Source organism: Lissotriton vulgaris, chromosome 6, assembly GCF_964263255.1.
Source record: "Lissotriton vulgaris chromosome 6, aLisVul1.2, whole genome shotgun sequence".
Lineage (NCBI taxonomy): Eukaryota > Metazoa > Chordata > Amphibia > Caudata > Salamandridae > Lissotriton > Lissotriton vulgaris.
The window spans coordinates 820331968-820357561 of NC_141694.1; the positions used below are offsets into that span (position 1 = coordinate 820331968).

A 25594-nucleotide genomic window follows, 5' to 3' on the forward strand; every position below is an offset into this window, starting at 1 on the left:
TTAAAACTTTGTAAATGATCAGTTCTCTGGTTTAGATTTCAGAGAAATTCTTAAATGGTTTTCTAAACTGTCCTCAGTTGTATTTACTACTTAAAGGGTACTTTGCAAAAACCATAATGTATTAGACAAAGTGGTGCCCTGATTGAGACCACTTGGAGAAAGCTACATGGGGCTGTCTTTTTGTAGTATTTTGATAGTGCAGATGCTTCAAATTATTACATGAATGATATTTTTTCCTGGAAGGAATCAGGTTAATTTTTATGATGATTTGCTATGTTTTCAGGTCTTTGGCGTGGACAGCAGCCGCAATTATTGTAATCCTGTTATGAAGGAAGATCAAAACCAAGTGTTTAAAGATTGGACTGTAAATTCCTCTTCAGCATTGTTTGAAGGGGACAGGCTACAGCAGGGTACAGCTGGATATCTTGACTCAGAGGTAGACTTTATTTGATGGATATAATGTTTTATTTTTATTATGAAAAAACCAATGATGAACCTCTGCGTCTACGAGACTTACCTAGCCTAATAAACTCCTGTTTATTTTAAATAAAGCTGATCCTATCTGTTCAGTAAATTGAGGAGGTTTCCATTTGACCTTATTAGAGACATGCATCTAAGTTGATAGCTTCTGATATAAATTAGTGGATGGTGTGTCTATAGTGACAAAAATGCGAGTTGAAGAGTGGGGATGTTGCTTTGTCTGATCAGACCTCAAAACGAAAACACAAGTTCTGTTTCTCTTACAGTATCACTGAAGTACAGTACAGATTTCTCTTAAGCACTATATATAAAATTGTGTTTTTCTGTGTGTTGAATGCTCACAAACCAAACACATATTTAAGTCTTAAGTGATCATTCGTGTTAAGGACTATTGTGTTTGCTCTTAAAACCTAGGTAATATTTTCTGTAATGCTATGTCATTTGACTCCTTCATCTTCCACTCTTATTAAACAAGAGAAAATGCAAACCTCTTAACCAGTGCCGCATACAGTCTTCTTTAAATTAACGGCAACTCCTAAATTGTGATGGGACGCTTGAATCTTGGTGCATTGCTGCCAAATGAACAGCTCCGATGGGTTGGAAGAAAGCATGTCAAAGAGGAGGAGAATACTTTTATCTCACACACTATATTGAACCTATGCATGATTTTTCTATAGAAAGTGGTATTGCAGGACCCCTAGTCTAAAACAAACTGCTGGCTGGAAACAGCAGTCTCTTCAAAGACAGTCATTTAATTGTGAACATTGTCATCCTAACAAGGTCCACATTAATGGGGCCAGTCTGAAAAAACTTTGTTTCTAAATCAGCTGTTTGATAGGCAATAAACTTAGCAAAATAAACATCCTGAAGTTGTCATCTTTCCCAAAAATTACAACTTTTTTTGTTTGAAAGCAGACGGCATACGAGCTGAGCACATAACAAACATTTGAAAAACATTTAAACATGGGTTTACATAACTCGTCAATATTTACGCAAACTTATAATCAAGTTGAGTATTCTTTATCTCCATGGCATATGCCACAATCGCAAGTGTTTTGAGGGCCAAAAGCTTTAAGGTGATGCCAATGGTGTTTTGAAAGATTGTACTTCTGTTAGTTTGTTGATAGTTTTGGTAGCCTGACTATTTGTTGGTTGACTGTAGTGCATCTGAATAGAAAAATCATGACGAGAGAGATTTGTTTCAAGTGGTTATAGAAATGTTTGGCCTTTTTGTTTTGACTTTGTCAGTCTATATGGTTTGCGTAGCACTAAAACCTGTGTTCTTTTCCTTAAATTGCTTAGAAACTCATTTATTTGGGATGAACAGAAAAATCCTAGTCCTGAGAAATGACACTTGTGGTTGTCTGTGTTTCATGAATTCTGAGTAGTGGGCAAAACATACAAACGCCGTTCTTACTCTGACTGATGGAATTTCTACAAGTTATCATAACTGAGAATTATACTTCAAGATATTGTGCCTGTGTTCAAGTCGAAGTGTCATCCCAATCAGCATTTTTGGTACCATTCCAGGTCAGCTGGTGAAATCTTCTGTAACCGCTAAGGAATAGTTGAAGTGACTGTAGGCCCATTGTGAAAAGTAAAATTGACTTTCACAAAGGTACTCATTTCAGAGATTGACATGAAGTCCTTTTTTAATGTGTTAAAATTGCATATTTCGATGCATATGAGTAACACTAATAGTGTGGGATTTCTATATTAGAGTATGGTTCACTTTAACTTTTTTCCCTTCAAAGTGGAAGATGTTTTATTCATCCGAAAGACCGCAAACCCTGTGACTTCTGAGGCACTTGGAAGACATTCAGATCTTGTCTTTAGATAAGTAACCAAACTGATGTGCATCTGCTGTTTTTATTGGTGGTGATGGTAGAAATAGCACCCTGACAAAATCATTGAAGTAAGACCTTAACCCATGGAAGTCTTAGTGCATTTCAGTTTTATTCACTGACTAACTGCAGCAAGTATTACGTTTCAGTAAAGTTCATAATTTCTTCTTGATGAATCATTGAAAAACGTATTTCATGAGACTCCTTGTGCCTGTGAAATGGTATGTTTTGGCCATTTATGTAACACTTCCAATGTTTTTAGGTCTCCCTAGGCAGCGCATGCTCTGTCTCTTCGAGACTGCTGTATCTAAAAGATGGCCCTTAACCCCTTCGGTGCTCATGACGGAGTGGTTCCGTCATGAACGCCGGTTGAGCTGTGCTAATGACGGAACCACTCCGTCATGGCCCCGCCCGCTCAATAGAACCTTCAGCACAGCGCGAAAATTCGCGCCGCACTGAAGAGGTTAAGCACCACCCCTATTTTTAATGGGCTCCTTTTACTGTCCTTCCTAAACGACTGCTTTTGCTGGTTAATATGCATAGTAGTCCTTCCTTTTCTACTCTTGTAACCTTCCATGAGAACTGCCCCTGTTACATGTGCTCTTACTCTTCATGTTATTTTAAGGGTACTTTGAGCACTGTTTCTCGGCCTGCCTCTGCTTGTTCGAGTTTTGTTGATTTGTTGCATGCTGAAAGGTTCCCGGTCACTTCATTTGCCATGCTTGTTTTTTAATGTGGGCTTTTCTTTTCACCGATGGTACATTCACCCGATCCTGTACACTTCCTGTACACGTAATTTGAAAGGAGTTCAACCATTGCTGGATCAGCATTTAGATATTTGAAATTTTGTTGAATTCTGTTTCAAATCACTATTGCTACTTTTTTATATATAGTAGACACCGGAGAGACGGTCTGAACTCTAACCCTTTTCCCCAGTTCCCCAAGTTGGCAGCTCTATATGTTACCCCACATCCCCCCTACTGAGGACTCCAGGAGAGTGCATTTTATTACTGCGCTAACTTCCAGACTGACAAGCTCTTGTTTTTAGATGCCTTGTAAACAGGGCTGTCAATCTTGGCAGAGTGGGAGGGAGTAGACGGCCTCTTGCCTGAAGCGAACTTCGGGGCAGAGCCTGCTTCCCAGCCCTGCTTCAGCCACACAGAGGCCTCAACTCTGCCAACCGTGCCTGTAGGTCAGTTCTATACATTTTATTTGACATTGTGTGTGTTTGAAAATGAATGAGAGAAAGTGCACCTTACAACATTGATTTTGTTATAATTAGAGCTCTACACTTCAGTTAACAGTGTCACAGTACTGTAACTATCAAGTGATTGAATTGCACGTATAAATGGCATTCGGTATATCATGCTCTGAATGACTATAGGCTGAGCCATACCTGTTGAATATTGAGCAGGTGATTGTACAGCACACGCAGATCTAATGAGCAAGCACTTAACTCACTGAGGTATCTTGTTGGCTTCTTTAGAAAGACAGGCAATGCAGAAGGGAATGGAGAGGATTGTTTATACAGGGGATTAATATGTCACTAGTTAACAGATCTGACTCAGTTTACTAGGTAGGGGAAATAAAGTACAGGTAGATAAATGGATCTACCCAGAATCACATGTTCTATTAGTGAGGACGTCCCGATTACAGCCCAGATCTCTCCATTCCAGAGACCGAGCTTCTGACCATTAGGCCTCATTTCGTCCTTTGGCACTGCAGCAGCATGTGCCCAACTGGACCTATGCAGACAAGCAGCAAGAGTGCTTCGCTGTTGTCCCAGACATTAAAGTTTAGATTTGTCATGCCAATAAAGCTCTGTGCTATGAATTGGCTGTTAATGACGCCATTATGTGGCATTGATTGTTCCTTTTGCCTTTTTGCCCCTTTATGGTGTTTCTTGGTGCTCTATGTGCTGAGGCCTGTCTCAAGGGGAAGAAAGGGGGACAGTGGGGAGTCTGGATAGCGCTGGTGGTGCAGCAGCACTACCAGCAGGGAGGACAGGAAGGGAAATGGCTGTAATATCCCCGGCGCTCATGTAAACCTCCCACCTGTCATCTTTCAGGCAGGAGGCAAACAAAAGGAGCAGATTGGTCTGGAGGTGTGGTAGCACAAGATGGGCAGAAACCAGCTGCCCGTTTCCACATACTGCTCGTGACCAACAAACAAGCATTTAATGGGCTGTGAACAGCTCTTTAAGGTCCATCGTCTCTCACAGATGTGTCATCAGCTGCGCCATTACCACATCAAAGCCTGTCCTGACCCCGTACAACTCCTCTGATCATTTCATGCTTTAGCTTGTGACAAGGGCCATGAAAGGCAGGAGGAGTGAATGACAAGAGCTCCATAAGGGGACAAGGTAATATACGAGGGACCAGCCCCCTAGCCTACCCTCCTTGGGCCTCAGAGGCTGGCCTAGTTCTTAGGGGGACTGGGAGCCCTCACTCTATGGGTTCTCCTCTCATGGGATAGTCAATAAACTGTCTAACATACAGTACTACACTCTGATCTTTGCCAACCCTCAAAACACCAACCACAGGAAAGTGCACAGATCCACCACAAACACAGACTGGCACACTGGGGCATCCTCCCCTATCTGCGGCACATCACTCTCCATACTTATAATGTACTAAATCCCTCACCACCATCCACTGTACACAAAGTTACCACACCAACTGACCACATACCACACATCCAAAAACAAATCCCACATGCACATATACCACATGCACTCATCAACGAAAGCAACCACTTCACCCGTGGAAACATATTACGAGAAAGGCATAAAACCAAAAACAAAAAAAGCCTAATTTCAAGCTTGGCTCTGGAAAGTTGAAGCAACTACCTTTAGAAACAAGGTACGCGCAAATATGGCTGGCAATAAATGCATTCTTTTAATTTGTTCTTCCGCACAAACAAGGGGCTGTAATGTAAAATGCGGCCCTTTCAACACAATTTATGTTTAAGGAGAAGGAACAATGAATCACAGAGGCAATCCAATACACACCACATAATTCTACACTAAACTGCATATTTCAACTGCGCAACACAATTCCGCAACACACCAAATACCTCCAATACACACCACAGATCTCAAAAACATGCTACAAAATTTCACTGCACACCACAATATTCAACTCCACAACATGCCACTCCACAACACACAATAATTAACTCCATAACATACAATCTCACTCTACATAATTCCACTACAATTAATACCATTTAATTACTTTTCACATAATTCCACATAACATCATTTCACATATTTCCACTACACAACTCCACACGACACAATAAACAATTCCAATGCAACCCATCTCTGCATCGCACTTCCACTAGCCCTATCAACTCTTTCCCACACACCCACTGCTCTCCTCATTTCTCCCTCACACTCCCACTGCTCCCGTTCAACTTGCACTTCCACTGCCCTCTCTCATCCTTCCTCACACTCACTTTCTCCTATCTATATTGCCTGCTATACTGCTACCTTCCTGTGCCTTCTCAAACTATGCACGGTTTCACCTCTCGCCTCTTCCCCACTCGTCTGGGTGTCCCTCCCACTCGTTCCTCTCTCTGTCGCATTCTCTCTCACACCCCTATCTTGCTTTCTGAAGCACTCCTCTCACCTCTCTCATATTGGTTCACTTCAACTCTTCCAGCAAAGTTTTTTTCTTGTGCTTTTTCAAGATTCTGTCCCTCAAACGCATGCTCCAATTTTTGGGGTGTCTTCTGCATACATAGTCTTTATGTATCTGTATCCTACTCTCCTCCTCTTTCTCACACACTCTGTTTGATGATCTGCCCGTAGTTCATTCACCACTTTGTGCACAAATGACCTATCCCTCTCTATCTTCCTTTCCACCCATTCTGTGCAGCTATCACTCTTATCTGTTCACCATGCCACATAATTACACTACACAAATACACTACACAATTCCACTACTAACAATTCTAAATCAGCCCACTTAATTCCACTCTAAACCACATACATCCACTCCATTCCAAATCAAAACAAGTGGGTAAAAGACAATGAGATTTAAAACGCTTTTAGCTCTGATTCTCTCAAATGCTAGACCAATTGCATTGCAAATGCTTTTTCTTAAATAGGCCCTCAGTGCTATTAGTATCAGGGCTCCTATTATGATTCTGAGATACATGTTGCATTCCAGGCGTGTTTCCTATTGTTTAGAGAGCAGTGGTATTGAATATGTGTTGATGAGGTTAGACTAGATTAATGTATTGTTTATTGATGGATTATATTGTATTGTGGCCAGATAGATCTTGATATAGATGTGTTGGAGCATTATGGTTATAGATGTGTGTGCCACATTACTTGCCTTTTGTTTCATTTTTCTGGGTTATGCGGTTATCCATTGCTCTGCTACAGATCGCTGTTATGTTTCGAGTCATATTTTCCCATTATGTGGAAGTCTTTTTTGACACATATGATTGAGATACATTTGGATTAACTTAATGGTAGCTGATATTTCGAGTGCTGATAGTTTATAACTGTTGCTAAGCGGGAAAGACCACTATATCTGGGTGGTGTGTACGGCGGAATTTGTTGTCTAACCTGATTGAATATACCTTCGAGGTAACTAGCGCTGCCCACTATAAGGCTTGGATGCTTTTTGTATGCATGAAGGTGTCAGAGTTGCCTAGTGTTTTGTTGTAGAGCAAGATATGTGAATACTATGACATGGATGTGTTGTTGCCAAATGTGGCAAATGCTTAGGCAACTCTATAGCTTTGAGCCTTGTTCTGCTTTTGAAGTATGTATTTGTAAATCTGATGCTCTTTGTACATGAATGGAGATATGTCTGGGAGTCTGTGCAATGGGTGTCTATTGCTGTGCTAAACTGAGCACATGATCTGTATGAATTTGCGCATGTTTAAGTGTGTGATCAATTTGAATGTGTGCCTAGATGAGTGTTTGCACTAGAGGAATATCAAACCTGTTTCCTTTAGCAGTGCTGGTTTGCATAGTTTCTCAACTTTTGATTTTCCCCACTGAACCTAGATGCTCGCTTTTATAGTTCTTGCTGTTGCGAGTAGATTCCTTTAAAGACGAAAACAGTAATTACTCGTTACACACGCATCAGGTTTTACCAATGTGGTAATTTGGCACCCAGAATTTACTGATTACTATAGGGGTATTAGTAATTGCAGAATGCAGAAATACAGAGCTAATGCAAGTTGTGGAATGGGGAATAACCAAAGGAATTGGTCTTAATGCGCTACACTTTTTTATTCTTTTTCAGCAAATTTTCCACATTTTGACAACATTTTTAACTGAAATGTCTGGATGGAGGGACAAAATGGCGCTGGTGTGCTATTTCTGCATTATTTGTAATCTCAGTTTGCCTGGTAACTTCTGATATCTGATAAAGACTTCTAGCTGCAGATTCCTTACCCTAGAATTATTCCCAGGCATCAGACTGGATCCTGAAATGTTTTCATGAGCAGTACCCCTGCACGCCGATAGGTGACATCATTTGGCTCTACCTGGAGTCGCCGACCCCGGAAATGACGTGCGCAGTGCCTATATAGGCGCCAACCCATGCTGACGTCAGTTCTTTTCTTTCCATGCCAGTCAGCGCAGATCACTTTTTGACTGACCATTTTCGATCTTTTGTTGAAGATTTTTTTAAGACCGTGTCTCCTGACGTGGCAGAGAAGTCTGCAAGGGGGGCCCATTTTAAGCCCTCAAGCGCCTGTCATTGGCAAATGTTGATGACGTATAAACACCGTATCTGCCTCTGGTGTCTCGAACGCGACCACAACAGCAAGGCCTGTGTTGAATGTTGTGCCATACACCCCAAAGCCTTGAGTAAGCTGTCCCTCAAGCTACATGCTGGTCGACTTTCACCATCAAGATGGTCTCAATCCCGCTCAAGAAGAAGGTCTTGGGATTGGTCAATGAGCCATCGATCATAGTCTCAGTCGAAGCCGTCCGGGTCAGGCCCACAAAAAACAAGAAGAAAGCGAAGAGGTCTTCAACTTCGCCCCGCCAGACAAAGTCATCCGACGAGCCGAGGGAACGTCAGTGTTCGCGGCCTGGCTTAGCGGTTGACCCTGCGTCTAAGCTGTCTCTACGCATCCCTGAATTTAGGTGGCCTGTCCCCGCTGGCATGCCCTTGGGCCCTGCAGGTTTCGGAGAGGGCCACACGGTTTTCCGCCTGCATATTCGGTGTTGGTACTAGTTGGGCCCCTTGGATCCGTGGACACCTCAACCTTTCTTGGCACCGGCCCCACTGCCTGAGTCCCTAGCGTCATCTGACGCCATCACCAGCACCGACTGGAGGCATTCCATCCATACCAGAGCTTGAGACCTATTCCAACGGGGTAGGGGTCCCTATAACCTTTAGAATACAAGCCCTCAGACCCCAATGGGGACAACTTGTGTGAGGATTTGGCAGATGCCAGTGAACTGGTCTTCTCCCCAGATACAGACTTGGTCTCTTCTCTTACCACAGTTACTGAGGAGGGAGCAGCCTCACTTGCAATGATGGTGAGGAGGCTGGCCGAGGTCTTGGACCTTTAGCTTCCCTCCATTGCTGTCAAGATGAACGTCTTGACTGAGGTGCTTCAGCCGGTAGTCACCCCTTCCGAACGGCTTCTCCTTTTTAAGGTAGCCCTCACGGACGTCCTACTTGGGTCCTGGTCCAAGCCCTGCACAGGGGCTCCTGTAAATTAGACAATTGCCCATTGACAATTACCCGCTGCCATCGCCCCATCCCAGTGCACCCCAACTTCCTCACCCCAACCTGGAGAGCTTTGTTGGCAAGCCTCCACTTCCAAATTAAATCCTGGCGCCTTCCCTACCACTCCACTGGCCTGGGAATGCAAGAGGCTATATACCTTGGGAATGAAGAAGTTTTCTTCCACCACCCTGGCATTTTGGTCGTTTAACACCACGTAACTTTTGGGCCGATACGTCCACTCGCTGAGGACTCTGTTGGGCAAGTTCTGCCTATGGTCTCGTAGTAGCTCGAGCCATACTCTCCCAAGCTGTTGCTAGGTTACCATATGCTGTGGCCTGGATACAACTAACTCACTAGGCAGAGCAGTTTCATTGTCGGTGGTCCTTAGGCACCACTCCTACTTAAGAACGTCTGGATTTTAGGAGGATGTCCAGTTCTCGTTCATGGACATGCCCTTTGATAGCTTCCGTCTCTTCGGAGACAAGGTGGACAGCATAGCTACAGCCAGGTCCTTGGGACTTTCCATGGTCTCTGGCAACCCCAGTCTGCCTTTTGCTCCATTCGTGACCACAGAAGAATCTTCCAGCCGCGTCTCTACCTGCCCAGCCACCACAGCAAACAAGCTACCCAGTCCCTGCGTGGCCGAAGACGTGGTACCCACAGACACTGTGGTTCAAGAAGCCAGTGGTCGGGCCAGTCCACCACTCACCCAAATGTCAGTGACAATAAAGCCTCTTTTGTTTTCCCTCTGACCATCATGGGCACCCAGTGGGAGTCAGGATATGCCACCACTTGTGCCACAGGAGGTCGATAACATCCAAACTTTTGATTCTCCAGATTGTCCAAAGGGACTACTCTCTTCCCTTCATGATTATTCCTCCTCCCACTTACGACAGGCTGATAAAGATCATATCTCCATACTCTGCCAGGAAGGGGCGGATCTTTTGGCCAAGGGAGCCATATAGAGTCTGCCGGCATCAGAAGTAGGTTGTGATTGCTACTTTCTGGTGCCCAAGAAGGACGGAGGCCTGCGCCATCTGAATTTCGTCCTGAAAAAGGAGACCTTTATTATATCACCCATGCTCAAGGTGTGTCTGCCCTGGACCCAGGAGACTGCATGGTAGCGTTGCACTTGCAAAACGCATACTTCCCCGTCCTGCCTGCCCACAGACATTAACTGCGGTTCACGGCAGGTCACGAGAACTTTGTCTCCCATGCTCCCCTTTGGCCTTACCGGCACCCCTCAGGTGTTTACAAAGTAGATGGCAGTGGTTGCAGCTCATCTGCTGGGAACAGGGGTGCAACTTTTCCCCTATGACGACTACTACCTGTTAAAGGCGGGCTTGGACCAGACACTCTTGTGCACCTTTATACTACGGCGGGCCTCATGCAGTCACTGGGGTTCACCATCAATGTGCCAGATCATACCTGACCCCGTCTCAGATTCTCCCTTTGATTGGAGCTGTTCTGGACACAGTGCAGTTTCGGGCCTATTCTCCAGAATGGCAGTCCAGGATATTCAGGTTATGTTACTTATGTTTCAGCCTCTAGCCTAGATTTCGTGAGCCCGACTCTGAGCCTCTGGCCTCTTGCATCCTGCTTGTGACACATGCCTGCTGTCATATGAGGGCTCTGCAATAGGACGTGAAATTCCAGTGGGCGCAGCGTCAGGGGAATCTCTCAGACATGGTCCAGATCTCAGATGGCACTGCAAAAGATCTTCAGTGATGGTTAACAAACTACAATTGGGTCAGCGGCAGACCCCCCTCTCTTCCACAACCAGAGCTAACAGCAGTAATAGATGTGACACTCCTAGGCTGGAGTGGCCATCTGGGAGAGGTGGAAATCGGAGTACTCTGGTCTCTGGCGAATTCCAGACTCCACATAAACCTGTTAGAGCTCCGAGCAATTAGATTAGCATTGAACTCCTTTTACCCTTACTCAATGGAAGGCGAGTGCAGGTGTTCATGGATAACACCATATCCATGTGGTAATGAAAAAAAAGAGCAGGTGGGGTCATTGAACCTTTGTCAAGAGGCCCTGCGTCTCTGGACATGGCTAGGGCGTTTACCTGGCTGTTCAACACCTGGCAGGATCTCGTAACGCCAGAGCAAACAAATTCGTCCAAAGGGCCTAGTGGATCATGCATGGTATGTCCATCCGGAGGAGGTGTAAGGTCTCTTTCAGCAGTGGGGAGGACCTTGGTTAGAGCTGTAAACCACTGCCAAGAACGCGCAATGTCAACAGTTCTGCACACTGGTGTTTCCAACGCAGCTCTTGCTCGGAGCCCATTTTCAACTCGAGTGGAGCTCAGGTCTCCTTTATGCCTTTCTGCGCATATCACTTCTGTCCAGAGTTCTCAAGACGATCAGGAGTGACCGGGCCCAAGTCATCCTCATTGCTATGGACTGGGCTTGGAGAGCCTGGTATCCCAAACTGTTGAGAATGGCATTGTTCCGCTGATCAGGTTTTCCCTTTGGGAAAATCTTCTGTCCCAGGAGCAGGGGAGGGTTCTCCACCCAAACATGTCAACGCTCTCCCTTCATTCATGGGGATAGAGCAGTAACAGTTGACATCTTTGGACCTCCCTCCTGAAGTCTGTAATGTCCTCTTGGCCGCCAGGCATCCCTCATCCAAGCTGGTATAAGCCAACCATTTGTGCAAGATTGTGGTATGGTGTGCAGAAAAACAGGTTGACAAGTTAATTTTCTTCATTAACTTCTATCTGCTAGATAATCTATCTAGCTGCGGATTCCTTACCGTCCCATCCATCCTCCCTGTTCTGCAAACAAATTTATAGACTTGGGTTTTTCCCCCCTATCAGAGCCCTAGTTTTCACACACCAGTGGTCAGATTTCTTTGTGGTTCCACGCATCTGGCGTGGAAACTTAAGACAAGAAACTCATGTCAGCGCGCCGTGGTGGTGACTATACCAGTACCACGCACATCACTACCAGCGCGAACAATGCCACGTTGAGCCGAACACCACCACTTAAGCGCGCACAGGCGTTCTGCTCACGAAAATGTTTCCAGATCCAGTATGACGCCTAAGGATAATTCTAAAGTAAGGAATCTGCTGCTAGATAGTTTCCACCAGGTAAGGCGTTACTGAAGGTAAGTAACTTGTTCATTAGCTGAATTGGGCTTTGTGGGTCAGTCGGAACGGGCATTTGAACGGTCTGTCTTCATAATTATTCACTGATTGAGCATTGGGATTGAGACACGTGTTTAATGTAAATGAGCATGGAATTGAGACAAGTGTTTAATGTGGGTTTACATCCTTGCTTCTGTTTGAAAACAAAACCTTAACAATTCCACCAGCTTCCACTGTTTATTGAAAATTGCAGAGTGGGATGTTTCTACTTGGCTTTCAAATGCCGCCTTACTGTTGCATTGTTGATTTCGGCAGATGTCTTAGCTCTTTTGTTTTAACACGTTCAACAGCTTTTCTTAGTTCTGTTAGTTTCATTTCCAAAGGATTGCTGTTTACAGTGCTCTTTTTAAATAGCAGCAACTGGATGTGTTCAGTGACTAAGGACCTTGGACATTTGTGCTGGATCGCTTGATGTGGGCACACCACCTGGTCAAAAAGTGTATGCCTTCAGACAGAGAGGGCATACTCTTAGATTAACTGAAACATGAACATTTTATGGCAAATGGTTGAGCTTAAAGATGGCCTTTGTGCTGTAGGTTTCAATATCCTCAATGTATGGTTAATACATTTGTGCTAGTTGCCATACATCTGGCAGTAGTATTCTGTGACTTTTTCTGTTCCTGTCCTTGATGGTAGTACTTCGGTGGGTTTTCTTTTCAAATACTTCTGTGACCCTGTTCAATCCTACAACGGATTCAGAACTCAGCAGCCAGACTACTCTTGCATATCAATCTTCGAGACCACGTCTCCCCTGCCTTGAAAGCCCTGCATTGGTTTTTGGTTGCCAGAAGATCCACTTTCAAGCTGCTTTGTATCAATCTCTAAGCGATACATGGAATGGGGCCGCTCTTCATCAGGAATAAAATCACCAAACACATTCAACAAAGAAACCTCCAATCTAGAGTGGCACCTCGCCTCAAAATCCCAAGATACAAGAAAAAATCCATGGGTGGCTTATCCTCTTCTTTTCAAGCAGCCTAACTATGGAACTCTTTACCCCCCAACCTAAGATCCACAGACAACCACCTTATCTTCAGAAACTACTAAAGAATTGGCTCTTCCCCACATAAGTACCATACACAAACAGAAATACACAACATATCACTCTGTATATAAGCATTTAATTGTATTATAGATATGTACCTATATATGTGTATTGCTTTGTATAAACATGTTGAATAATTTTTTTTTTAAAAGGGAAATTGAAGTACAACACTTGAAAACCAGAGTTTATCTAATGCATCTTTAAGCTACATATACTTACCTACTTTATGCACCTATACACTTTCAGTGTATGTGGATCTATATTTTTATTTCCTTTCTCCTGAAAAAAGCATACAATGTGATACCCTATTTCTCACCCTGTACCTCTCTCAGTAAATCCTCTACCTTAACTCTCCGACTCATCTCAAACCTTTATCTACTACTCTTTGCAATGCACTACACTATTTCTCACCCTATACCTCTATCAGTATCTTTAATCTACATATACACCTTCCTCTATGCATCCATATACTTTCAATGTACTTATGAGTCTATATATTTATTACTTTCTTCTAATTCAGCATATTCAATGCACTAACCTATTCTCACTCTATACCTCTCTCAATATATCTTCTACCTCAACTCTGACACATCTCAAACCTCTTTCTACTTCTTTTTCCAATGCACTACCCTATTTCTCACCATATACCTCTATCAATATATCTTCTAAATCCACTCTGTCACCATCCCAAACCCCATATCGCTTCTGTGATCCCCAAAATAACCCTTTCTAGACTCTCCCTTACTCTACCCCTCTTTGCATCATTTGACACCTCTTTTTTCTATACTGATCCCCAAAATAAGCCTTTCTAAACTCTTCCCTCTGGCTCTTCCCCTCCACATCCCTTTTTACTCATCACAAGCCTCCTCCTACCACTATGACCTCCCAAAAAAAAAAAAACTAAATCCTTCACTCTTCTAACCCTCCACTATCCTTTTCAATCAAAATAAGAGATTAACATGTCCACTTCTCAAATTTCATATTTGACTATACTAATTCGCCACTAATCCTCTATGGGTCCCAGAGTAGCGTGCTACTTGCCAAACAAGCAGCACAACACCCCTCATCAGAGGCAACAAGCGCTATATAAAGGCAGACCTTTTTTCCCTCTTTTATCCGTCCGCTATCCTTCTCAATCCAAATAACTGACTAATATCCACCACTCAAGTTACTTTCATATTTCACTTTACTAATTCAACACTATTTCTTTATGGGTTCAGGAGTAGCGTGCTACTTGCCAAAAACAGTGCCTCAACACCCCATCAGGGGTAACACGCACTATATAAATGCAAACCTTTTTCCCTCTTCTACCCCTCCACTATCCTTCTGAATCCAAATAACTGACTAACCTATCCACCACTCAAATTACTTTCATATTTCACTATACTAATTCAACACTAATCCTTTATGGGTTCCGGAATAGCATGATGCTCGCCAAAAAAGCGCTTAACACCCTATCAGCGGCAAGAAGCGCTACATAAATGGAAACCTTTTTACCCTCTTCTACCCCTCAGCTATCCTTCTGAATCCAAATAACTGACTACGCTCTCCACTACTCAAATTACTTGCATATTTCACTGCACTATTTTAACACTAATCCTTTATGGATTCTGGAGTAGCGTGCTACTCGCTGAAAAAGCACTATAATGCCTCGTCAGGGTTAGTAAGCGCTATATAAATGCAAAGACAATACAATACAGTCATAAACAAAATAGAAGATAAACGACTTTTGAGTGGTAAGACCCCTGTGAATGCAACAGGATAAGCATCTAGCATCCAGTGGGTAGCTCTGTAATTTTGCGCTTTAAAAATGACTGAAACGTCCTGCAAAACACAAGTGCTGAGTGTGTTCAAAATACTCAATAGTTATTGTTTATTCATAAGGTTTTCATTCCAGCTTTGTCACACTTTTCCTAACTCACTCTTCGTGGCATCAGAAAATTCACGTTTTAACTTAAGATCTGAGGGGAGTTGGAGTTTGGATGGGATTTAGGTTTTCTAACTGCTATTGCGTTAGTGGTGCTCTGCAAGAGGAGGCTTTCCCTTTGGATTCAGGGCAGAAACTGTTGAAAAATGTCAAGTCCAGTTAGGAGTAACATATCTCCTTTAACTTGTTTTCCAGCAGGCATATCGTGCAGTATGCAAATAGAGCCTTCACCGGCAGTAGTGTGTCAACCATGTTGGAAAAGGAACTAAAGTAGTTGTATTCCCTTTTATTTTACATTAGGGCTATTGTGTGTCTTGTATGTTCTTGCCCATTATGCCATGTGATAGATCCAAAAGCAAGACTCTACATAAGACCCCTACAGCAATGTCTAGAGGACCATTCACTCAAAGGAGAATGCCAGGAATGGAGTTAATAATTTAGGAGGGTGGTACCCCTATCAACTTCATAATTCCACTCTAATTAGGTCAAAACAATGACTCTATGTTCAACGCCTGGTAGTTAGGTCAAAAGCTAGTAGTTAGGGCACAAGCAGCAGGCAATCCTTAGTGAAGTGTGCATTCTAGATTCAAGCAGTACCACAGATTAAAGTAAAGAGCCCAGTAACATTCATAAACCAATTTAGAAAACTAGAGACCAGTTTCATGAGCGAAATAACACCAACATCAAACTGAACCTGCTTTTTAGATTACAAGGCCGGCTCTTCTACCTGAACTACATGTTGTTAAGTTTGGCAGGATGGCTCCAGAAATTAGTCAGTATGGTCATTTAAGCTAGCCTCATTCATACATTGGCATTACAAAAAAGGAGGCACAGCGGCCTTCAACTAGGACTGCTTACCCCTGTAAATGGAAAAGATGCTTCTTGTGGTGCCAGCAGCAACATGTTTCAGAGAAAGTAATCCTTCTATACTTGCTACATCTTGCTCATTCTAAGTTACAGTTCTCCTCAAAGTGAATCTTGCTGGAAATATGTTCACAGAAAATGTCCTGATCAGCTTTCTTTAAGTATAATACTGTTGTTAAAGGCATCCTGGAAAGCATCAAGAAAATCTTTCCTCTTTTTAAAACACCTTCACCTTTTTGGAAGGTAAATTTAGTACTTTCAAATTTAAGGATTCCTCCATTTGAACCTATCCACAAGGCTTCATTGCAATGTCTGTCCTCGGAGACAGCATTTTAGTTGCTATTACTTTAGCACCCCGAGTGTGTTTCTGCTGTTAAACCTCAAACCAACTGCCTTACAAAAAGGGTAGGGATGAGAACCCATAAATACAAGTGGGGTTGCGTCAGGCAATGAAGTCCAGTAGACTTAGTGTAGTATCAAAAAAATCCTTTATTTCAAATACTTTTTCAAAAGATCAAATAGCAAACAACGCTCAGCCAAAGCGTTTCATTCCCTCTAGGGGAACTTCATCAGGGCTTATAATTTCATCAGTGTATGTCATGAAGTATGGAGGCTCATTAGTAATTTTCTCCAGTATATTGCGCTGGAGACCGTTGGCGTTTTCAGAGGTATGATAATGCCTGTATGTGGGACACCGTTAGTCCGTATGTCCGGCCAAACTTCAATTGGAGTTTGGCCGGACATACGGACGGACTAACTTTGGGACTGTGGATGTACTAGTGATGAGAACCCATCTTTCCTTTCTTCTTAATATGGTTTCAGAATTTCACATTCGATAAAACATCACACTTCCAGTCCTTTTTTCCCAAGCAATCCATATACTCCAGCTGAACGTTCTATACACCCAGTGGACGTAAGGAAGGTTTTATGTGGCTATTTAAGTAAGAAAAATGTGTTAGTTTTAAACCTCCCCTTCCATTTCTCGTGGTCAGAAAGTCTGAAAATTCCAGGGCATGTGTGGAGTGCGGGCCCTTCCCCAAGGGCTGCTCTCTCAGTTAGAAAATTGGTGTTGTCTAGTGGAACTGCCAGGTAATAGCATTCTAATGTGACTGGCTGGTTCTTATGAGAGGTATTCCTGGAACACAGTTTCTCAGCTTTCCAGCAATAATTCTCTTTTGGCATAGTTCCCTTCCTGGTCAGGCTAAGGGTCTGTTTGTAGCCCCTCTGTGCTCGCAGTGAAGCCAGGAAGCTTTCTCGTCCTGCAACAGGCATGATTGCATCATTGTGATGCAATAGTGTTGGTTACAGGACTGTCCCACCCACCTGGGGCGAGAGAATCTCCTGCTCCGACCCAGGGTTGCGTTAAGGGAGCAGGGCACCGGAACTGCACAACATCTGCTCTAGTGCCAGGCTTTTTGATGTGACCTCCCCATCAATAGCACCCAGTTTTGAGCATTATTGATCTTGAGGTCACGTTAATAACACCCAAGAGATTAAGGCGTTCTTCCATAGGGAAAGGCATCCTCACAAGGAGCTAGGAGTCTTCTATAATCATTGAACATCTGTTCAGCATCTGCAGGGTACAGTGAGCAAACGTAGGTGGGGTGCTCTGAACCAGAGGAACCGCAGTGCACAAAAAGGTCTCAGGAGGGCTAAATGACTGTTACATTTTAACAAAGATGAGTGTATCTTTTTTCGTAGGTGTTTGAGGGAATTACTACATGTCATTAGTGGTTTTATGCATCTCCCTACGCAAAAGCGGGTCTTGCATTGTGTGGCAAAAGAATGGGTCCCTGCACGTGGTGACACCTGTTTAAAGGCCTTAAGCTGATGAAGGAACTATATTATGTGCCTTATAAGCATTCTCAACTGCCTCTTACCCTGCCTGCTCGTTTCCCCTGTTACCTGGCAGCAACCAGAAGACGTTTCAGCACCATGCCTCAATTTGTTGCTCTCTCTGGTGAGAGTCCAACTAGTGTAAGTCCCCTCTTAAAAAACACTGTGTACTGTTATGCCATTCCACATGTATATAGTAAAAAGCCAGACATATTAGGTTTTTTGAAGGCTGTTTCTTTGTAATCTTGGAGTTATGTGATTTTACCAGTTATTGATTACAACAGGGAGGGACCCCGTTCAGGAGAAAATATCAGGATACTTAGGTAAGGAAGAAAAAAACATTCTTGTGTAAGTACATCCTTTAGTAGGTCCCCATACAAAAAAAGTTAGATCCAGTTAAAATTTTTTAGCCAAAAGCGTTTTGGTTATCACAATCATACTTCATCATTTAATCGAAGGCAAAAGTGCAAGTAGATGAAAAAGGGATTTGGGCATAATTTGGGGTTTGAATACCAGGTGTATAAGGGTCATTGGCAATGGTTTTAACATAGCACTATTTTACATTTGTATGTTGTCAAGTTTACTTTCTTCTGAAAACACCTGTTTTTGTTTCTTGTAGGAAAGTTCTGCAACTTCTGGCAGTAAACGTTGGGTGTCGCAGTGGGCCAGTTTGGCTGCTAACCATACCAGTCATGAAGAGGATGATGACAGAATGGAGTTCCGTATGCCGACTTCCCTAGAAAATGGTAGTTAACCTGTAATCATTCACTTATGTTTTGGGGTCATTAAAATCATTATTTTAGCTGTTACCTCTTCTTTTAAACACAACAAAGGTAATGAAGAATTTGTAACCACAGAGTTGGCTTACAAATTCTATTAGCAGGATTCAATATTTGATGGAGCAAGCAGGACCTAAAATAACCTTCATCTGAAACCATAGCCGGTAATAGATCTGTTGGTTTCAAAGGTCGGTTATGCATTATTTATCCCTACTGCTAAATCAGTAATTGTGTCTTGCGCATGCAGGATTTGCACAAACATACTGGTGCACTGGAATGTTAATGTAAAGCTTTCATTCTTTAGTCATTCACATCTTTTACTAGAAAGCACTGCCGTACCTTTGTACGTGATTCAAGTTCTGAATAATAGAAAAGGATCTAGGAAGGCAATGCGCTCCCTACTATGAGTCCAGATTGCCATTTAGAAGAGCACACACAAAATCGGGTAGGCAGTTGGGAGCAACAAGAACAATGTGCCCGTAACTGTTTTTTTTTTAACAGAAGCCCTTAAAAGGGATGCTTTGTATTTATTTCATCCGCTTTCACCTTTTACTTAGCATACCACATGTTTTGGAAAATAGATGCAGGGTCATCTTACTTGCAGGATGGCGCATTCAGATTCTCCTAAACTCCAAGTGCTCCTATGGTAAACCCAGGTCACACATTTCAGGAGAATTAGACTTCTCTGCCCTTTTCTCTTAGTTGCTCTTGCTCACTACTTAAGGTCCTAAACTGCAAGGTACAGCTTCCAGAAGACCAGTGTGCAGGAGCGAGCGTCCCCTACACCCTTCAGGCAGAGCTCCAGCTGCCATCATACTTTTCACTGGCATGCTGTCATGCATGTCCCTGGAACTACAGGGGACCTGCTGGTCTGAACCTGGAAGAGCACTTCCAAATCTTTGGTCTGAGGCAGAGGAGAATAAATCATGTTGGTGACTAATGCATTGACTCTGGGCTGGGGAGGTCAACTGGCTGCGGTGAAGATGAGAGCCTCTGATCTCTGTTGAGGCAGCTGCCCCACACCATTCTTCAGGAACTGCGTGCCAGCAGGCTATCTCCGTTGCCTTTCTACCTTTAATCAAGGAACAATCACTGTTGAGCATTTTCCACCTCAAGGCTCCCTGGAAGACACGTTTTACCTTCAGTTGGACTCTGGTCTCCTCTACACTTTCACAGTTTTGTCGCAACGTCATTGAGTTCTGAAAAATGTCAGAAGAGATGGTATCAGATCATTCTGGTAGCCCTAGACTGGCTTGGAGAGTGTGGTGCTCCTCATCCGTCTACCTCTGTCGGATACCTTGCTCTACCAGCAACAGGGCAGGGTTTTCATCTGAAACTGCACAACCTACACTTCCAAGTAGGGAGATCAAACGGAGGCAGTTGAGTGGTTTTGACCTGGTCCATGTTACTGTAGGGAGGCACTATCTGTCCGTAGAGTCGATGTTCTCTGGACGTTAGGCAATTTATGTCCTGGTACGAAGACTATCAAGGCGATCCATTGTAGGCTAGCCTTTCTGACATACTTCTGTTTGTTGTATCATTGGGCCAGCAAGGCCTTGCCTTGGGCACTTTTAAAATGTATTTGTCAGCCATTTTACATTTCCCTGGTCAGTTCTTCCTGTTTAAGTCACCAGTTGTGATGATTAATTTTGTTAGGGCTTATATATGTGGCTCCTGCGCCTTTTGTTGTGCCACTGTACAACCTTTTAAGTCTATTTACAGCTGTTCATTGAGACCTCAGAACCTTAAAACTAATTGCAATTGCTTCCGCAGGCGCTCTCAGTACAACCACCAAATACCACCTTCTTTCTAGAGAAGTTGGTGCTTCGGACTAGATCATTCTTTCTACCAAAGCTGGTGTCATTCTTATGTGTGACGCAGTCTTCTTTTATGCTCCCCGCTTTGTTCTGTCTGTCACATCCCTCTAAGGAAAAAGAGAGGCTTTGAGGGTTGGACTCTAAAAGAGCCCTTAGCTCTCTTCAACTAAGGAGCACCAAATGGAAGACCCGCTGTTTGTGGACGGGTTATCTGGTGCGAAGATGGGCAGGCCAGAAATGGACCTTATTCAGGTGGATTGTTCTCTGCATTAAAATGTGCTATGCCTTGACCAAGAAGAGGCCTCCTCAAGGTGTTTAAGCTCATTCTACTAGAGCTTAGTCCGCCACTTTGGGCTTAGGAGTGCTGGACTGCTGCACATCTGCCAGACGACTAGAAGGTTGTTTGTTCACACGTTCACCAGGCATTCCTACCTCGATTCACAGGTCTGCATCAAGGGCCATTTTGCCTGCTTGGTCTTGCAGAGTTTCCTGGTGTGACGTCCACTCCTCGGACCCTATAGCTTTTGGTAGGCACTGATTTGATATCTATGGCGAAGGGGAGGAATCTGCAGCTAGAAGTTTTTATAAGATGAACAAGTTATGTACCTTCATTAACACTCTTTCTGGTGGATACTCTTTCTACTGCAGACTCCTTGCCACCCTTCCTCCTCCTCGTTCTATTGAGTGTATTTCTAGGTTTTAGAAATATTCGTTGATATAGTTTGTTTATTGTCACAGTTTGCAATCTGTTACTGATGCTCTGCCTTTAAGGGTGTGGAATGTTTTAGTAATTGGTCCAGGGAAGACATGGCTTGGCAATTCGGGCTGGACTGTTCCCATGAGGCACAGGGTCAGACTGATTTGCATATGGCCATGTCTGAACTGGGGTGGCTGAGTGAGCTAAAGAATGGTGATGGATTAAACCCAGATCAGTTGACTGGGGGTGAGTGTTTGATTTGCTCAAACGCTCCGTTCATCATCCCCTTTTGTTTCGCTTGGTTCGCCCTAAGTTGGCAGGGTATGCTCAGACGTGAGTCCCTTGCTCACTTGGCCACTGGATTCAAGATAGCCTGGCTGATGAGGATTATGAATCCAAAACCGGTCCCAGGATGCTTGTTTCCGGTCCAGGGAAGACATGGCTTGGCAGTTCGGGCTGGACTGTTCCCATGAGGCACAGGGTCAGACTGATTTGCATATGGCCATGTCTGAACTGGGGTGGCTGAGTGAGCTAAAGAATGGTGATGGATTAAACCCAGATAAGTTGACTGGGGGTGAGTGTTTGATTTGCTCAAACGCTCCGTCCATCATTCCCTTTTGTTTCGCTTAGTAATTGACTTAATCACACAGTGGTGGCAGCTAAATGTACAGGCCACACTGGAAACGGTTCCATACCCTGTGGTGTGCCTGTGGGAATTCGGCGAGGAACCTGTGAATAGAGAAAGTATCCATCAGAAAGAACATTACTGAAGGTAAGTAACTTTTTCATGCAGGACTAAGTAATTCACCATTTCTTCTAATGCCTATTGAACTTTGCACATATTACTCATTGCATTGTAACCACTTCTCTTCTGAGAAGGATTTTATTTTTTGATAACTTTCTTTTTGCTTGTTTTTGTCCTGGTGTCTGTGGACTGGAATGGAAAATAGTTTTATGCTGACCTCATTACCTTGTGCATTAGCTCTGTGGAGTATTTCACTCCATGGTCAAAGTGACTCTTGTGCTGCCCAATTCTTGTGAAAGGTACTGCCTAAACCATTTTTAGATCCAATCTGATCTTTTGAGAGATTTCTTTCGTTTTTATTTTTATTATGAGACATCTAGCTGCATTTTCCTTAACTTTTGAATTCTCCCCAGGCTCCAGTCTGGATCCGTACATTTTTCAGCAGTATCTCTGCACGCTGGGGGAAGGCGTCAATAGAGCCATATTAGTCCCCTCCGGCACGCCGACTTAAGTTTCTTCATTTCCGTGTTGCAATGCTGATCCAGAGAAGCATATCTGTGGCTGGCGGTGACAATCTTTTTTCGGCTGGAACAGTGTGATCTATGCCCTCTGGGTTCAAGTCTTGTGGGTCCTGTGCTCGCACAATGTCTGGTACGGACCCACACTCTTATCTGTTTGTGGTGCCTGAGCGAGCACCGCAATGCCACTGAGTGTGATGCCTGTTAATGGATGAAGCCAAAAGCTCTGGGGGAACAACACATGAAGCTTCTGATGGCGTGGTTGTCGAGGACTTCCACCTCACGTTGTCGGTCTTCCTCTCGGCCCAGAGGTTGTTCCCAGGAGCATCGCTCTTCACCCCGTGATCAACTGTAATGTTCCCAGTCTCCGTCGACATCACACAGAAATCTCCGTCGGTGTTGACGCAGTTGGACATCGTCTCTACTCCGCTCGACATAGTTTATGAAGATGTTAGTGGCTCCGGTCATTTCTTGGGAGGATCCACAAGGCCTGTTAAGGGAAGGTTGTGAGGAGATGACCCCCTTGGAGCAGCCAGTGGCCCCTTCTGGATTGGACAGCTGGATTGCGGAGCTGGGTGAAGCGAGTGGGCTAGATTTGTCCCCTCCTTCTTCCCTTTTATCACCGTCTGGCCTTGCCTCGATAGGCAGTTCCTCTTTGACAGAGGTTTTGAGGAGAGTGGCTGATGTCTTGCATTTTACACTACCTACTGTGGAAAAGGCTATAGATCCTCTTATTGAGGTCCGTCATTCTGGCAAATCGGGGATTGAGTCGGTCCTCCCTTTTTGTGAGGCTCTTACTGACATTTTGTTGGGGGCATGAGCAAAACCTTAATCGAGTGTGCCAGTGGACAGCATCATTGCCCACACATACCACCCTGCCCCTGGGGACCCCGATTGCCTTGTTAGACAGCCGACCCACCTCAGCTTCGTGGTCCAGACCATTACCCCGTCCCCTGAAATGGGGGACCTCCCTCATCCCCCCCCTTGATAAGGAGTCCAGGGTACAGGATTCTTGTGTGAGGCGGATATTTTCCTCAACTAGTGCGGCTTTACGCTCCACTAATACAGTGTGTGTTCTCGGATGCTTCCTTTGTGGGAGTTTTTGAGCCAACTTTTACCCTTGTTTCCTGAAGCTTATAGGGGTGAGTTGCATCAGTTGACTTCAGATGGCCGTCCTGCAGCCAGACTGCTCATCAAGTATGGAATGGATTCTACTGACTCCATTGGATAGGCCATGGAATCTGCTGTAGCATTGCGCCGGCACACATGGCCCCGGGTATGGATTTTCAGAAGCTGTCCAGTCCAGTCGTTCCTGATCGACATGCCATTTGATAGGGCTAATCTCTTTGGACCCCCGCGGATGTGGCTTAACGCAGGTTTCAAGCTAATCTAGGGGGGTCAGATCCTTAGCTTGTCTCCTCCTTCCCTTATTTAATTTGTGTGGATGGGGGTACCTGATTCTGCGAGCTTCCCTCCTTTTTGCCTGAGTGGACTTAGTATGTATGATTTGTACGCCACCGATACAAGTGGTGGGCAATGTCTTGTTTTGCAGCTCTATACGGACACGCCTTGTTTCGGGGGTTGAGTTTCCTCAAGTCTGTTCAGATCGGTATGACCATTGATGCACTTCTAATATGGCCCTTCCGGGTCTTTTGCTTCCTTTTTTTACAGCCCTGGTCGTGGATATTTGAGTTGGGTAAAGTTTTATGTTCGAGGCATGAGGGCTGCTGAATTCATATCTGTGCATAGATCGCCGCCTAGTGTTGGGTCCGGATGATTGCACATTGTTGTCCTGGAAGAGTCTTCGAAGTATCACGAGATAGGTGGCTCCTCCCCTGGACTACAGTGCGCATGGGCATCCTCTCCATCCCCAGATTGTTTTTTTCCGCCATTGGGTTCGGATGTCTAATCTCAACTCCAGTTAAATAACTTGTACTCTTTCTATTCCTAAGGCCAAAAGGCCTTCATAGCGTCGGTATTGTATCGTTCGGTGCCTGGCCCTTTCGGTTCTTCGATCGGCGTCGAAAGAAGATTCTCTCGACAACACAGGCCCAGACTACATCGACGATGGAACGGACCCCGTTTAAGCGGTGCCCCGTGTGTAATTCAAAATATTCGAACTTAGATGTGCACCCAGTGTGCAATACCTGTTTGTCCCCCGACCACGACGAGTCAAAATGTTTCGCCTGCTCAAGGTTCCGCTCAAAGAAGACTATTAAACTTCGACGCGCAGCGAGGCAGTCGGCCCAGCAGTCGGCTCCAGCACCTGCAAACATCTTCGATGCCGGGGACGAGGAACTCTTCCAAGATGAGGAAGAGGCGGAAGAAGACGTTCCCGAAGAAATGTCGGAACCGGCGTCGGAGCAGGACTCCAATTTCGAGGTGGACGAGCCAGATCAGGAGTTCGTCCACGACCAAGACGTCGTCGAGGTAGGGGACAACGATCAGGCCCTTGCGGCCGTTGATGACGACTCCGGTGGAGAACCGAGTCTGCCCGCAGTTCCGGGCCCTATCATTAACATTCAGCCCTCTCCGGCTCCGGTCGAGGCATCGCCGAAAGGCCTTAGCCAAGATCCATCCTCTCGGTCTACAGCCCCGCGACATAGCCAGGCTAAGACCCTTTCAAAGGAGCCATCGGTCGATTCTGCGAAATCGAAACCGAAACAGACGGAGCCGAAATCGAAACCGAAACTACTCAAGATGGTGGTCGGTTCGACGTCGACGACCACCTCGAAGGTTGTCGACGATCCTTCGACGCCGAAGATACCCGTCGGCGCTAAGACTGGGACTTCGAAGCAGGGCTCGGCCACCAAGAACGTCGCCTCGAAGGCCTCGGCGTCAGTGCCTGCGTCGACGACCAAACATGGCGAGAAGGGCAAAGGACTTCCGTTGGGAAAAGGTCTCCAGCCACCCCTCTCAGGACTCAAGGCTGGGCTGGCGAAGAGGGTCGAAGCCACGGCCAAGGACGCCCCAAAATTGTCGTCTACGTCCAAGGATGGAGGCGCACCGCGCCGGGAGCTCGATTCGACGCGGTCAAGCGAGCGGCCTACCCAAGCGTCGAAGAAACCCGAAACAGGCGCTTCAGGTTCGAAGCATGCGGAATCGACGCCACTTAAGTTTGGCCTTCCGCCCACGGCACGTCCAAAGCATCTCGAGGCTTCTAAGATGGCGAAAGTGT

The 25594-nt window shown here is 44.7% G+C and overlaps 1 protein-coding gene across 3 annotated transcripts in view; it reads left to right on the forward strand.

The window, feature by feature from the left end:
* CEP170 (centrosomal protein 170) overlaps positions 1–25594 on the forward strand; it is a 598101-nt gene that overhangs the window by 377082 nt on the left and 195425 nt on the right. For 2 of the 3 annotated variants that reach the window (XM_086926848.1, XM_086926849.1), the window contains exons 10-11: positions 284–436; positions 18480–18606. In XM_086926848.1, the coding sequence (XP_086782974.1) occupies positions 284–436; positions 18480–18606 (280 nt within the window). The remainder of the gene's footprint in view (positions 1–283; positions 437–18479; positions 18607–25594) is intronic. The other variant, XM_086926850.1, reaches the window with a different exon arrangement.